This window comes from Tetrao urogallus (genome assembly GCF_951394365.1).
Source record: "Tetrao urogallus genome assembly, chromosome: 7".
Classification (NCBI taxonomy): Eukaryota; Metazoa; Chordata; class Aves; order Galliformes; family Phasianidae; genus Tetrao; species Tetrao urogallus.
The window spans coordinates 22,618,410-22,632,495 of NC_136820.1; the positions used below are offsets into that span (position 1 = coordinate 22,618,410).

Sequence of the window (14,086 nt, forward strand, 5' to 3'; positions counted from 1 at the left end):
ATCTCCATGCAACAGGGCACATTGTACATGGTAAACACTATTAAAAACAACAAACACAAAGGGGAAACAGAAAAGCAGATGGTGAGGAAAGACACTAAAATCAATCAACGGATAGTATTAAATCAGAGAAAAACAATCATAAAGCCTTTTCAGTTCATCAAGAAATTTGCCAGGATACTAACTTCTTATTGCACAAGAGCAAAAAAGCTGAAGATGATAGAATTTTCAAAATTAGAAAAGAATCAAGGATTCATTAAAAGAACGTTGGGAAGATCTGCAGTAAGACAGAGAGGGGGAGAGACCATCACTTGGCTATCCTCTAAGAAAGAAAGGAGCTCACAACACTTGCCTGAAAATGAAAACCCTGAAGATGAATAGTGAGAATTGTGCTTGAAGTTGTTGCCTCAGCTGAATTTGATAAATAGTTGATATTTCCCAGTGTCACCCTTTCTTACTTAGGATACATCCAGTATAAAACAATAATAGAAAGAAGACATTGAGATACTTCAGTAGGTGAGGACAACTCCAAAAATAATACCTCTTATTTTAGTATGTTGGCCACAGCATCAGAGGCAAATAGTGGTGCTATGGCACTAAGAAGATGAACCTTCCTACCAATGTTCTGTTACGTGTTGTTGCTGTGTGACAGATGGCAGCAGAGGGGCGATCTGATAAAATGGCATCTGACTTAGAAAAGGGAATGAAGCAAAGGTGTGGAACTCAATTCCTCTGTGCACAAAAAAACATCACCTACTGACATTCTCCTATCCTCCTGAACATTTGTGGAGAGCAAACTGTGGAGGTGAGTGCAGAGAGGTGGTGAATTTCAGCAGAGGTGACAGAGATGTGAAAAACAAGCCATGTTCTGGATGGCCATGCAGGCTTTGATGAGCATGGCATGCAAGGTCTTGCACATCACTGGAGGAAAATGCATAGCTAACAGTGATGAATATGTTGAAAAATAGTGTTTTGTAGCTGAGAATTCACTCTATCCAGTTTTATTGTGGTCTTTGTATCTGTTGTAGTTTTCATCAAAATAAATAGAAAGCATTACTTTCAGAGTGACTTATGTAAAAGACAAATGGCTTTGTATCATGTCAGTATTTGCAGTCACAAGCAAATCACTTTACAAGAAAGATCTAGAGAAGATTCACCACAAAAATTCATAGGTAGAGCTAGAAATATTGTACTCAAAAATGTCAACCCATGAAGGTAGTAGGACCTGGTTATTCAAACTGGGTGGCCAAGCAGGAAGCCCCTATAGAAGCCAAGAATACCACTTTTGAGATTTGCTATTCAGAGTCTGAAAGAGAGTCTGATGAGCAAGAAAAGTGATGGGAAAACGCTCCCTTTCTGGAAAAACAAAACAAAACAAAAAGTATACACAAAAAAAAAAAAAAAAAAAAAAAACACATACAAAGAAAAAACAAAACAAAAAAACCACCACCCCCACCAACAAAAAAAGATCCACTAACAATGCGTCTACTTGTTAAAAGCCACCAGTTAGTAAAGAGCAATGTCAGTTTGAGGAATCTACTTGCTTCCAGAGTCATCCTTTAAGAACGAAGACATTTTTTCTAAGGAAGTAATTGCAATTGCAGAGATGCTCTATAAATGCATCTCTTAGTTGTACTTTAAATATTGCCTCGCTGTCAGGGATGTGTTGACAGGGTATTTCCCACTTTTAAAAACTTGTGATCATAGGAAACTTGATTTTTAGAAACACTTTATTAATTATGGTTGAGGAGGTAAAAAGCAATCAAACTGTTCTGCCCTTGAGGTCATTCAGAGAGGTATGAAAGATTGTATTCTGTCACATGAAACCATAATGTGATGTGACACACAGTCTCCATATTAGTTTCATTCACGTCAAGAAAATGTAATGCAACATAACATGTTGTTTAACACACCACAGTGAAATATGATCAGTTAAAAGCTAAACTGCATGATAGTGTAAAAATTGAAGCAATCATTTGCAATAGCTGCTTTGGCAACCCCTGATTTGGAGAAATAAAGCCAGGAGTTCAAGACAGTTTATACTCTGAAAGCATGAAGAATATGTGAACAATATCTATGTGCACAATTCTCACTGACTTAAGTAGTTCACAGCTGTTTTACTTCACAGCCTTCCAGAACAGAGAGTTTTCCTTAACAGAGAAATCAGCACTTATTGACAGGTAGCACATTTCTAGTTCTAGTCATTCAATATATTTTGTTCCTTCAGGTGTTTCTTTTCTATTTACAAGAGACAGAAACTTCATGTGAGCAAGAAAAGACCTTAAGAAAATGCAAGTGTCCTCTTCTGAACAAGGACAGAGAACAAATGTTTTTCTGAGGCTTAAATGAAGAACGAAGTGTGACTGTCTTTTTTAGTGCACAGAGGAGTAAGGGAAGGAAAAAAAAACCCTTTTCATTAGAATGCAAAACCATAATCTGATGGAACAATTGCTGTAGGAAAAAAATGCACTTTACTTGAAATGGGAAAGTTATGAGATGATGTTGTTATTGATGACATTTTTGATGAGAAACATTTCCTTTAGATTTTTCTCCTTCACTACACATCATTTTGAATATTTGTACCATACCAAGATGTTAATTTTAATGTCAGCATTGTTTAGGTTCAACCACACTGAACTGGGGACAATGGGAGATGGAAGTCACACTGCATTTTGGAAAAATGTAAAAGAAAAGTAAGTTATTTTATATAGGAGAATGAAAGCTTAAATGGTTATAGTTTCCAGCCAAAAAACCAGGCACATGCAAAAGCATGTAGGAAGGGTGTTTAATTGACCATTGTCTTCGTAAAAGGCCTTGCAAGAGGCAGCAAGAAAACATCCTACAGAGACAGAAAAGGGTATTCAGCCAAAGATACACTCAGGATATATGCTATGAGTGTGATCTCGATATAAACTCAGAGTAAATGTTTTGGACTGAGTGCCAGATGACAAAGGCAAAGAGTGTTGAGCAAAGAACTGTGAACAAATAAATGGATTTTGAGATTCGGTAAACAGAGCCTTCTGCATTCTGTATACATAGGTAGAAACACAGCAAGAGTAGCTGGGTTCATTACTTTTTTTTCTCCATAACTGAAACTACACTACTACTGCATCCCATATAACAGTCCAAAATGGGAACAAGACTTCATATAAATGTATGTTATATTAAATAATGTAAAAATTAAAATGAAATGAATTAAAATAAAGAAAATCTAAATGAAATGCTTGACTCTATCAAAATGGAACATTTTGACAATATTGATGAACCCAAATCAAAATGTTTCCAATTCTTCATTTTGCATGAATTTAGTGCTTATTTGTTTGTTTGTTTGTTTGTTTGTTTGTTTTTAGTGGGGATTTCCTACCTTAAAAATTCTAGCTTCTGATAATCTATCATGTTGTAATTATTTTTTAGCTTTGATCTTGTTTTGTCAAACATGTATAAACTTAGATGTTACTGCAATCAGTATATTTCTCCTATCTACTTTTATGGCTCACTGAAGCCACAGTTCACCTTATGGAAGGAACTCTTTCCAAAGCAAAATAATTGCTATGTATTAATAAAACTAGAACAGCAATTTCTTGATGGCTAATGTTGTGGTTTTTGGGTTTAGTTTTATTACATTTAGGCAAATCTCCTCATTTTAGGATATATGTATTAAAAATAGCAGAGAATGTGTTTCATCTTGTGTGCGAGGATAAAAATGGCAGGATTTCATTCACAGATTATTTGCAAAATTCTCTATTTGTGTTTCCTTTCACATCATTGTAGCAGGTGTGAGAAGAGGCTCTGTTTCTTGCACTTGTCATGACAGTGCCCAGTTTAACCTTACTTCTCTACTATGAAAGCTTATGATGAGCATTGGCTGTTCCTGAAGATATTTTATAAGAAAATCTTGACAGTTTTATGGCATTCTGTATATTCATAGGTCCATTTAATATTTTAATAAGTCTATTCCCCATTCTTCAGAAATATATGGTATTCTGCATAATGGGAAGGCATTAAAATAAAGTTCATAGCACTTCATAACAAGACTCAGGCATAGTATCTGCACTTAGCATGGCTGAAGTCATTGAAATAAAGCAAATGAGAACAGCAAACAAGCAGTTCTGACAAGCAAGTGTATCTTAAACTCTCATTTTCAAAGCAGAGAACACAAGGAGATTGAAGACCGTGTTCAAAATTGCCATCGATCTCTGATGGAGAACAAATTACAATAAAGGGTTAATGTTTTGACAATTTTGAAGCAAATGAGAAGAAACTTCTCTTTGTGCTTTCCAGCCTGCGCATTCTGCTAATCTATATTTGGCTTCCATTGTGACATTCTCCTTCCACATAGCAATGCATTTGGAAAAAGTGAATTTTTGTCACACTGCTTGCCAAGTATTTTAAACTGACACCAGCTATGACTAATGACAGTGCTGGAATGTGCTGTTCTCAGTAGAATAGAGGCCTGTACAGACCTAGGAGTTTCCTGGGGTCCAGCTTCTGTCTGTTCAGGGGGCTGGTGCCATACAGCAGTGAATGATGTTCAGAGTGAACCAGCTGTATTTCCTCCAGACTGGCTTTTCGACCTCGAATTCGCTGAAAGAAAACAGCAGAGGCCTACAATATTCCACTGACAATATTTAGGAAAAAAAAGAAAAAAGAAAAAAGTAAAGGTTTGAAATAACATTTAGTATGATTAATAATGGGTTGAAATTGTGTCATGCAGGAATGTGACACTGATTTGTTTATTAAAGTAATGCTATATGAAAAACAAATGCTTGTGTGGTTTATCACAAATGCTTAAGTTGTAGCAGAGTTAATAAAGGATTTCAAATACAAGAGAAAGAAAAGATCCTGACTCTTCTATATATTATTTTAAGAAATACAAACCAAAACGGAAGATATTTCTTAAATCAGACAGTTGACTAGAAAATGTCGTGTTTAAAGAACAAAACCTTATTCACACCTGTAAGCTGCAGATGTGTTCTGAATGCAGATTTATGGTTTTTTGTAATTACTGCAATTTATGCTGCTGGGAGAGCATGATCACTATGAAGAGGGCCAGGGAGAGGAAGAAAATTAGCATTTACATTCTTAAGTAAAATATTTCTCTGTATTTTTATTTTTAGAATGTATGTTTGATTTCTAAGGGTCATTTTCTTGTTGCAGATACTGACCCGCTTACTTACTTTTGTTTTTATAAGTGAGACTTGTCTCTTTAACTGTTTCGCCAGCTTGTAGTCTCCTCATTTAACAGTGTTAAAAAAAAAAGGGTGGGACTATTTTTATAAATCAATTGCACACATTTAATCACTTTAAAAAAGGGAGAAAAAGTAAGGCTAATTCTTTTTATTCAGTAGATCTGTTCCTTGTATGTATATGGAGTTACAGCCTGTCATAAAAATATTTACTTATCTGCCAGTGCAAGTGCCTTTGCAAACAACAACATGAAGCAGATTTTGTTCAGATTCAGGCGTAATAAACAGCACTGTCAACAAAGTTCTGGTCCCAAGATCATCTTTCCTGTTGATACTGGATAACAAAAAAGAGAAAGCAGACTATTTTTAAGGTCTTAGTCTCTGTTTGAAGAACTGGTCATTTTGAACCAATGGGCAAAACCTCTCACAATCTAGAATGTGGATCTGTCTGACTGTCAAGGCCTACAAATAAATAGGTAAAGAAGTTACCTAAACAGGCCATCTTATTTCTACTAGACTGATCAATCTTTTAGAGAAATATTGCTCGCATCTATTTTTTTACAGGTTAAGCTGTCATTATATCCATCATACACTCATGCATATCAGGAAGCACAAACATCTTTACTAGGAGAAGAAAGCAGTATTATAAACATTAAAGAAAGCACAGTAAGGAAGAAAGGAGTTGCCCAGGGACAGACAGAGGAATCATGCCCTGTTTATATAGAGTTAAGCAGCAGCAACTTTTTCTGACAAATGAGGAAAAGTGCCCTATGGATGTAGATAACTGTGGAACAAGCTTCCATGCAGGGTTATAGTGGGAGCCCTATTCCTTGTAGTGTTAAAAGCTTGTCTGGACACAGCAGTGGAAAAAACATTTTAGAGAATGATCCAGGAACTAAATGACTTAATAAACTTTTTTCATCTCCAATTTATTCAGGCCTCTCCCAGTCTCACATGAGACTTTGTAGCAATGTATTCACATCCTCCAAACACATAGTTGCACAATCAAAATCATCACATTATGTTACTTCATGGAATCAGTACACTCCGCAATAGTTCTTCTGAGTCAGATGAAGTCTTTTGCTTCACAAGTGAGGTGGCTGGTAATATTTATTTATTCATCCATTTTCATTCAGTTCTGTCTTTCTAATAAGCTGCTTCAAAATCTGTATGCCCAGTTCCTCACAATAAAATAATAAAGGAAGGCTGGTTTCTAGAACAACTAAAACAAATGTGAAAGAAAAGTGAAGTGGCATTTTGCAAAAGTCACATCAAAGAACCTTGAGGGAAATACTCACTGTCTGGTCGTATATTTTCTGCAAGTTACACAAAAGCTCTGTAAGATACGTTTAAGACAGTTAATTGTCTGGGTCTTTTTAAAGTGCTCTTAAATGCCATATCACTCTAACTATAAAGAGACCCACAGCCACCCGTTATTCTTGTAGCATGGAGCTGCATGGTGTCCTATGGCTCTGCACTAACAGAGTAGGGTCTGGTAGTGACATCTCCAAAATGAATTAGAGTGAAGAAGTATTTTGCTGAGGAGCTACCTATTACCCAATATTGACAGATTTTCTAGGAAGAAACAGATTGTGCAGAAATGGGCTCAGTGAAGAAATCAAACAGCACGAAACAGCCCTTTCCCAGGTACTCCTAGCAGTGAGGCTCTTGGGGCAGAGCTGAACTGCCAGGACATGCAGAGCCCAGTACTGTCCTTTCTCCAAGGCTTCTCCAGCTCCTACACGGAGCACCAGCCTGCACTTATACACAGTAACTGACAGGAGAAAAGGGAAGGGTAAACACAACATGTCTGTGCTGTTTCTGTGTTCACATCTCCTCATTCATTACTCCTTTCAGCTTTCATCCCACCTTTGCTCTATCCTTGCAGGTAAAGCTATTTTCAATAACATTAAAATTCCAACTATCTAAGGCTCCACACACACACACACAAATGTGGTATACTGAAAATTACCTGTGATAATTGCTAAAGAACAATTGTTTTTAAACAAACAGTGATGTATGGATTTAGAAGATACACAAAAGCACATCTTATGACATGCTTTTGTTGCCAATGTCTGGAATCATATAAAATCTGTTCTGCAGAGTAATTGCTTATAGCTCTCACTGATATGAGCTATCCAGTGATATAACATGCATTTGTATAACTTTAGACGTACACTTTTATACTTGTCATTTTTATTTTATATCCTTCATTTTCAGTGCCCATGCTGTTATCAAAAGCTTAAAGTATACCAAAAAGCAGAAAATAGGCATAAAAAACAACTGAAAAAGGTGTAATAGCACAGAACTTGTGGAACATATTTCATTTGGGGGAGGCTGAAAGGGCTTCAGTAGTCACACAATGGTAGCACAGGGCAACTCATCCTTTTCTAACATACATGACAATTTGAGTGCTTTCTCCCCTGCCATACGCAGTTCCCTCATCAATGGAAACCTTTGCACATATCAGGTGGGCAAAATGCACCTGAGTGCTGCAAAAGAACATTCCAGAAACAGAAAGTTATTTTCCCCAGAACAGGAAAATGCTTTTACCTCTCACAGAATTTAAGGTAAAAAGGACTGTCCAATCAGGTTTTGAGTTTAAAATGTACCATTAAAGTTTCACACAAATGACCTCTATTAACCTAGAGATTTTGGTTAGCCCTTCAGCAAAATGAACTCTTGCACAGCCAGAGATTCACAAAGACAAAGGTGACACCACTTGTTTCTCTCTGCTGAACTCACAGGAATTGTTGACTTAGCTTAAGCAATATTTCTCGCTCAGGTCTCTCAGTATGTGTCCATTGCCTCTACTGCAGCTATTCATATGGATATAGAATTTCTGTGAAATTTTCCCAGGCTATCCATTTTATAAACAAGGTCTTCAGACAAGGTCTTATTTTTCAGGAATTCTCATCACTGTTCAATTCTCTCATATTTAAAAAGAAAAAGCATACAGATAATACAGGTATTTTGCCAGTCAGTACATCTCTTTCTCTCCTTTTTGTGGGAACTCCAGTTGTATCTCTGACATTCATGCATCTGTAGAGAGATGCAGTTATTATCTTCACGTGTTTTGATCTCCCAGTGCCTAGTCTGAATATGTTTTAAACAGTAGAGTTTGGCTCTTAAAGTGTCTTTATGGACTTTTCCTGGATTATTTATTCATTAATGGTAAGTTGAGGTTCAGAGGATATGATTTTTTTGAATATATTTTGATCATGTGATCTGGAAGAAACAAAGGTTTTTAAAACCTTAAATTCTTTCATGCTCTCCCTTTCAGTCCATGAGATACAGACAGCAGGAGGTGTAATGCCTACCATTACAGAAAATAAATTACAGAAAACTAGCCAAACCAAGATCAAATTCCAGGTTGAAAAGGAAAATGTTCTGAACCACAGTCCCTAGGAAGGAGAGGTGGGAGCATAAAGTGAGACCTTGTCTACATTCTTCTTTTCTTCTCCAAAAGCATACTGATCTGGGTAGTCCAGTGTCAGTCATTTGTGCATAAATTAAGGCCCCGCAGGAGTTATGTAAATACTTCCTCTTCATAAAACAAGTGGAATGCAGACATCACTACCAAAACATTCAACCTTTCTTTTGTCCCAAAGGTAGGGCAGCTATGCATTGCTCTTTATGAAGAGAAAATTGCATGACTTCAAGCACCATTCTGTCAGACTGTCCATCTGATGCCATCTGTCACACAGCCACAAAATGCAATGAAATATTGGCAGGAAAGTTCAGCTTCTACTGCCATACCACCAACATCTGCCTCTGATGCTTGGTACAACATAATGAAATAGGAGGCGTTATTTTTGAAGTGCTAGGAAGAAGTGCTAGGAAACATTCACAGGCAGAGGAACACAATCCTATGTACTGCTATGTGTTAATGGGGTCCTTCACACCATTTTGGTTGAGCAGTAATGGGCACTATCCTAAAAAAAATTCCAAACATGGCTTGGGCATCAACATAGGCATAAGAGTACACTCCTGGTAATGTGAATATGGGCTTTCCAATTCCAGTTGGCCATAGTAGTGGAGAACAAATCCAGCCATACTTCATTTTGTAGTGAAGATACAGCTTCAAATACTCCAGTCAAATCTTCTTGTGATTTTACCAAGTTATATTTTATATAATCTATCTATGAGGACAATATGAGTGATTAATTTGCCCAGATTCATCTTTTGACTGTAATAAGCTGTCAGCCAGGTATGTCTGATTTCACATGTATTGATGGCAGGGGCCGTTTTTTCCCTGATAGAAGTAATACGGATGATACAGACATGGATTGCTCATTTATCTAAAGGTTCTTGCTAAATTAACAAAATATGGAGGTCCCCTTGACACACTCCTCTGGCTAAGGATGCACATGTTGGAAGTGCAGAGATCTGAGCCACCCCTGACAGAGCTAGTTTTGATCCTGGAGCTCCTCATCAGACAAAGAACGATACTGCAGTCTACCTGAACAATCCTTCAGAATCGGTGCGCCAGGCATTGTTCTTGGCAAAACTAGACCACTGACCTTCCCTTACCCCAAACTCCTTCTGAAACTCATACAAAACATATATGGAGAAATTACATTAAGAAATACTAATGTCCATGAGGAGACATTCAGAAGTCCGTAAAGGAGACAGTGGAGTGCAAGTGTTGCTTTGGCTCTGCATTTTCAATGTGGTATATTCTAGAATGCAGCTTAACTGTAGTAATGCATTACTTCTTGAATAATGCAACTGCCTCTCCATTGGTGATATGGGTCAGATATTTGTCTGAATGACTTTCCTAAAGAATCAAATTAACACTGAAGCAAATCATTTCAATTTTTCTGTATTTTAAAAGTAAGTGGATTTAAAGTTGTATTTGTTGTTGAGTAAATGCTAGAGAATTCAGTGAAGCAAAGAACAAATTGCACCATCAGATATAATCCTGTCTTTAGCTATGTAAGAGAATCAAGATAAACATCAGATCAATGCATGAGCTTCACACCAACATTCCTCAAAGTTTTATAACCAGAGTTTGCATTTTGATAATTCATTTCACATTCCAGTTTCATTTCTATGTACACAGTGGGAGTCAAAATAAGCTGAATGTCATTCAACACGTGGATTTACTTCCTTTCTTCTCATTCAGGATTTTGGAAGACTCACTAGGTTGCATTTCAATTTTTGAAATGGCAGAATTATAAGAGAAACCTTACAGGATGTATTGAACTGCATGCACTTCAGAATTATATTATTTCACCAATTAACAACTTTTCCAGAGCTACACAATTGGTGCTAGCAACATCTACTTATTGCTAAATAAAATAATACAAGGTGGCATGTTGCACTTTAAGAGGGCTGCTCCGAAAGTAATGCCTCCTATTTTATTATGTTGGTTCATGATGTTAGAGGCAGATGTTAGTCTTAGAGTAGCAGAGGTTGAACCTTCTCAGAAATATTCCAGTACATTTTATTACTGCATGACAGATAGTATAGAGGAACAATTTAACAGAATGGTGTATGACACGGATATGTGTATGAAGCAAAGTTGTGGAAGTGAATTCCTCCATGAGAAAAAAGATGGCATCCATTGACATTCACTGGTGTTTCCTGAAAGTTTATAGAGACCAAATAGTGGATATGAGCACAGTGAGGCAGTGGGTGGTGCATTTTAGCACTGGTAACAGTGACAGTGGGTCACCTTCGCTGGTTTTTACGAGAGTTGCATGCAGGCTCCTGTTCACTGCTGGCAAAAATGCACAGCTAATGGTGAGGGCTATGTTGAAAAAAGTGTTTTGTAGCTGAAAATTTGGTCCAAATAGTGTTATTGTGGCCTTTTTATCTGTTCTAGTTTGTACAGAAATAAATATGAAGCATTACTTTCAGAGTGACCCACATACTTACTTGCCCTCTCTTGACTTTTCTGTATGAATCTGGAATCAATAAGGTATTTAGGCCTTCATTTAGTTAAGCATTCAACTGGGTGTTTAACTTACTTCTTAAGTATGTGATCCCATCAACGAAACCACTTATTTGATATTTGGCCTTAAGAACCTTGCTGAAAGAAAGTCTTTAAAATTTAAAAAATGATCCAAACTAAAAACAAAACAAACAAAAGCAAACAAATAAACAAACAACAAAAAAAACAAAAAACACCACAAAACCATTACCCTGTTAGAGTGCTGCCATCTAGTTAGATGAGTATATACAACAAATCCATTTCCAGTGCCTGCAATATCTCACTGTCCAGTATGCTAGGCTACATGCAGAAAAGTTACTAAAAAAAAAAAAAAAGGCTCTGTTGTACAAGTTCTTTTGCCTTTGTAAAAACCTAAATATATACTGAAATTAACTGACTGAGTCCCAACAATCCGGGAATCCTGCAAAACATAAAGCAGACTTGTTGAACTTTGTTGACTTATGCTGCAGTGCAGTAAGCACCTTCAGTTGTCACTGGCTTCTGCAGAAGTTGACAGTGCTGTACAACTCGTGGGAAGCAGTGAGTGGCAGGAAAAGCTGTTTTTCAGTAGCCCAGGTGATATGGGAATCTGAGAGCTCATATTTTATTTAAGCATGATATTTTAATATGCGATTTTGAAATGGAATAAAGCTCCACTGTTGCTTTGATACTATTTTCTGCAATATTTATTATATTGCACTTGTATGTATTGATTTTCGACTTGGTATCCATCGTACTTCAGGCAAATGTAAATGCTTATGAAAACAGAGTATAGCCTGAAATAAGACAAGGTGAAACATGCTTATGAAGTGATAGAAACTACATTTTAACAAGCAGTGCTCTGTACTACTTCAGAACAACAAAAAAAAACCTGTTAGCTGCTTGAAGAAATTAAAAGGTGCTCTACTGAAAGGTCTGTGTTTGTTGTTTGATTGTATCTTGCTAAATTCCTATATCAAGGTGAAGAACACAGGTGTAGCTGGATTTTATGTTCTGATGTATGCAGATAGTGATATACATTGTGCAAAATTTTTGTTTTACACTTGGAAAGTGTGCTTTACTGAAATGCATTATTTTAATATAGTCAATTAAATCTAAATAATTCCTGTGTCAATTCACTCTATTCTTACAGAAGTAAGATAGATTTTGGATTTAAGAAACATGCTGTTCACCTGAAAAAAAGTCATGTATCTGGTCTTTATTTTTTATTACCTCACACTTGTTTAGCAGCCCAGTTTCTTGCAGCCTTGACCAGATGCTTTGGATCCTTCCAGCATGCTCAGGGTGATTAGCGTAGTTGCCACACATACACTGGTGCTTCAGCATCAGGCTGTCATACACAACACCTTCAGTGCAAAGACAACATAAAAAGAAACAGAGAGTAAAACAAATGCAGTCTTGTGTCATGTATACTGTTGCATAATTGGATGTTATTTACCAGTAGAAGAAAGATGAAAATTCTGGATCTTTAAGTCCTCTTTTATTTCAAAGACTGAATTTGACTTAGAATCTACATCTTGTTATACCAAGAAAGTTAAAAAAAGATGCTCAAAAATTACACTAAAACATAAAAGTCAAAAAGAAAAAAAATGAAGTGGTGTCTTGTTATATCTTTTATGAATAGAAAAAATCGTGTTACTCTTTATCTCCTTTTCTTTAAGAGGTTGGTCAACCTCTGTATAACAAGAAAATGTTATATATTCATGACGGTCTAAGAGAAATCATTCAGAAAAGTCTTTTAAAATAAATTTAGCGATGAAAATGACCCTCTGTGTTCATACTACTTAACTGATACAATGTATTAGTCCAGATCTCAAAGTACATCAGACGGAAATTTCAGAGCTGCAGCAGTGGCAGCCGGAGCCCTTTTTCCGTTCCATCCACTGCTCAATTAGGAGCAAATCCTATTGTTATACCACAGTGCAAGGTTTGTTTGGAATTTTCTATACTCGTTTCTCCCAGGAGAGAACAACCTTATAACACGGAGATATAAATATCACATTGCTCTGTAGCTGTGCACTTGAAGGAAGAGAGCAGTTCTAAAAACTAGGCTAAGGACTAAAGAAATCTTCAGTTTTCAAGGCTCTTAAACCAAGTTTGAGAACTGAAATATAATTTTATTTATTTACTCATTGTTTGCATATCCCACAGAAATGTCTGGAATCAGAAATATTTTTCTTACCCCTGTCAACCATTTTGATTTCAGAAACATTTTTCTTCCTCTTATGTTTGAAAAGAACTCAAATTGACAACTTCTCCAAGCTGCAAAACTTTGTATTCAAAACCTCCTTCTATGCCAATAGAAGTATGCTATGCCAACACAGTTCCGGGGAAATTTTGTTAGCCTGCTACTGAAAAGTCAACCAGTGAAGAAAATACAATATTAATTATTGTATACATTAATATTAATGTACAGATTCAAGAACATGCTCAGTACCACCCTTATTTGGCAAAGAAGTTGAATGGATGTTAAGTGTTTAAAAACCCTGCTGAATGGGAATCTGTAACTTGGCTAATGCAAAGTTAAGGTTTTGAGATGATTCAGTTAGAAGCCAAAATTTTTAAATTATACTGCTCTAGGTAGGCTGACATATATGCCATATTACTTATCTCATGCCCTTTAGATCCAATACTTAGGGATCATGCTATTTAAGTCAAAATGAAGTTATGACAATTGTGTTTAGCACAAGGAGAACACAAAAATAATACCTACATGTAGCATGACTAGTTTTATGCTAAAAGATGATCCAACATGTAAAACAATACAATTGCAATAAATTCTAGTACAGATTTTTCAGCTTGTTTTCTTTAAAAGAAAAAAATGAACCAGGGAATCTGGAACAAATAAACTAATGCAGCTTAAAATCTTTGCTGGTATTGCCAAAAAAAGTTAATAATTTCCTTTCTCTGCAGTTATTTGCACTGCACAGTTTATAAATTTTGAAGCTCTATCATCAGCTCTTAT

At 36.3% G+C, this 14,086-nt stretch overlaps 1 protein-coding gene across 4 annotated transcripts in view; it reads right to left on the bottom strand.

Annotated features, from left to right (window-relative positions):
* Positions 1–14,086, bottom strand: part of HDAC9 (histone deacetylase 9) — a gene marked incomplete at both ends in the record, with an annotated part of 403,985 nt that overhangs the window by 122,268 nt on the left and 267,631 nt on the right. For all 4 annotated transcript variants that reach the window (XM_079538447.1, XM_079538448.1, XM_079538446.1 and 1 more), the window contains 2 exons: positions 4,461–4,581; positions 12,334–12,467. In XM_079538447.1, coding sequence (XP_079394573.1) covers positions 4,461–4,581; positions 12,334–12,467 — 255 coding nt within the window. The remainder of the gene's footprint in view (positions 1–4,460; positions 4,582–12,333; positions 12,468–14,086) is intronic.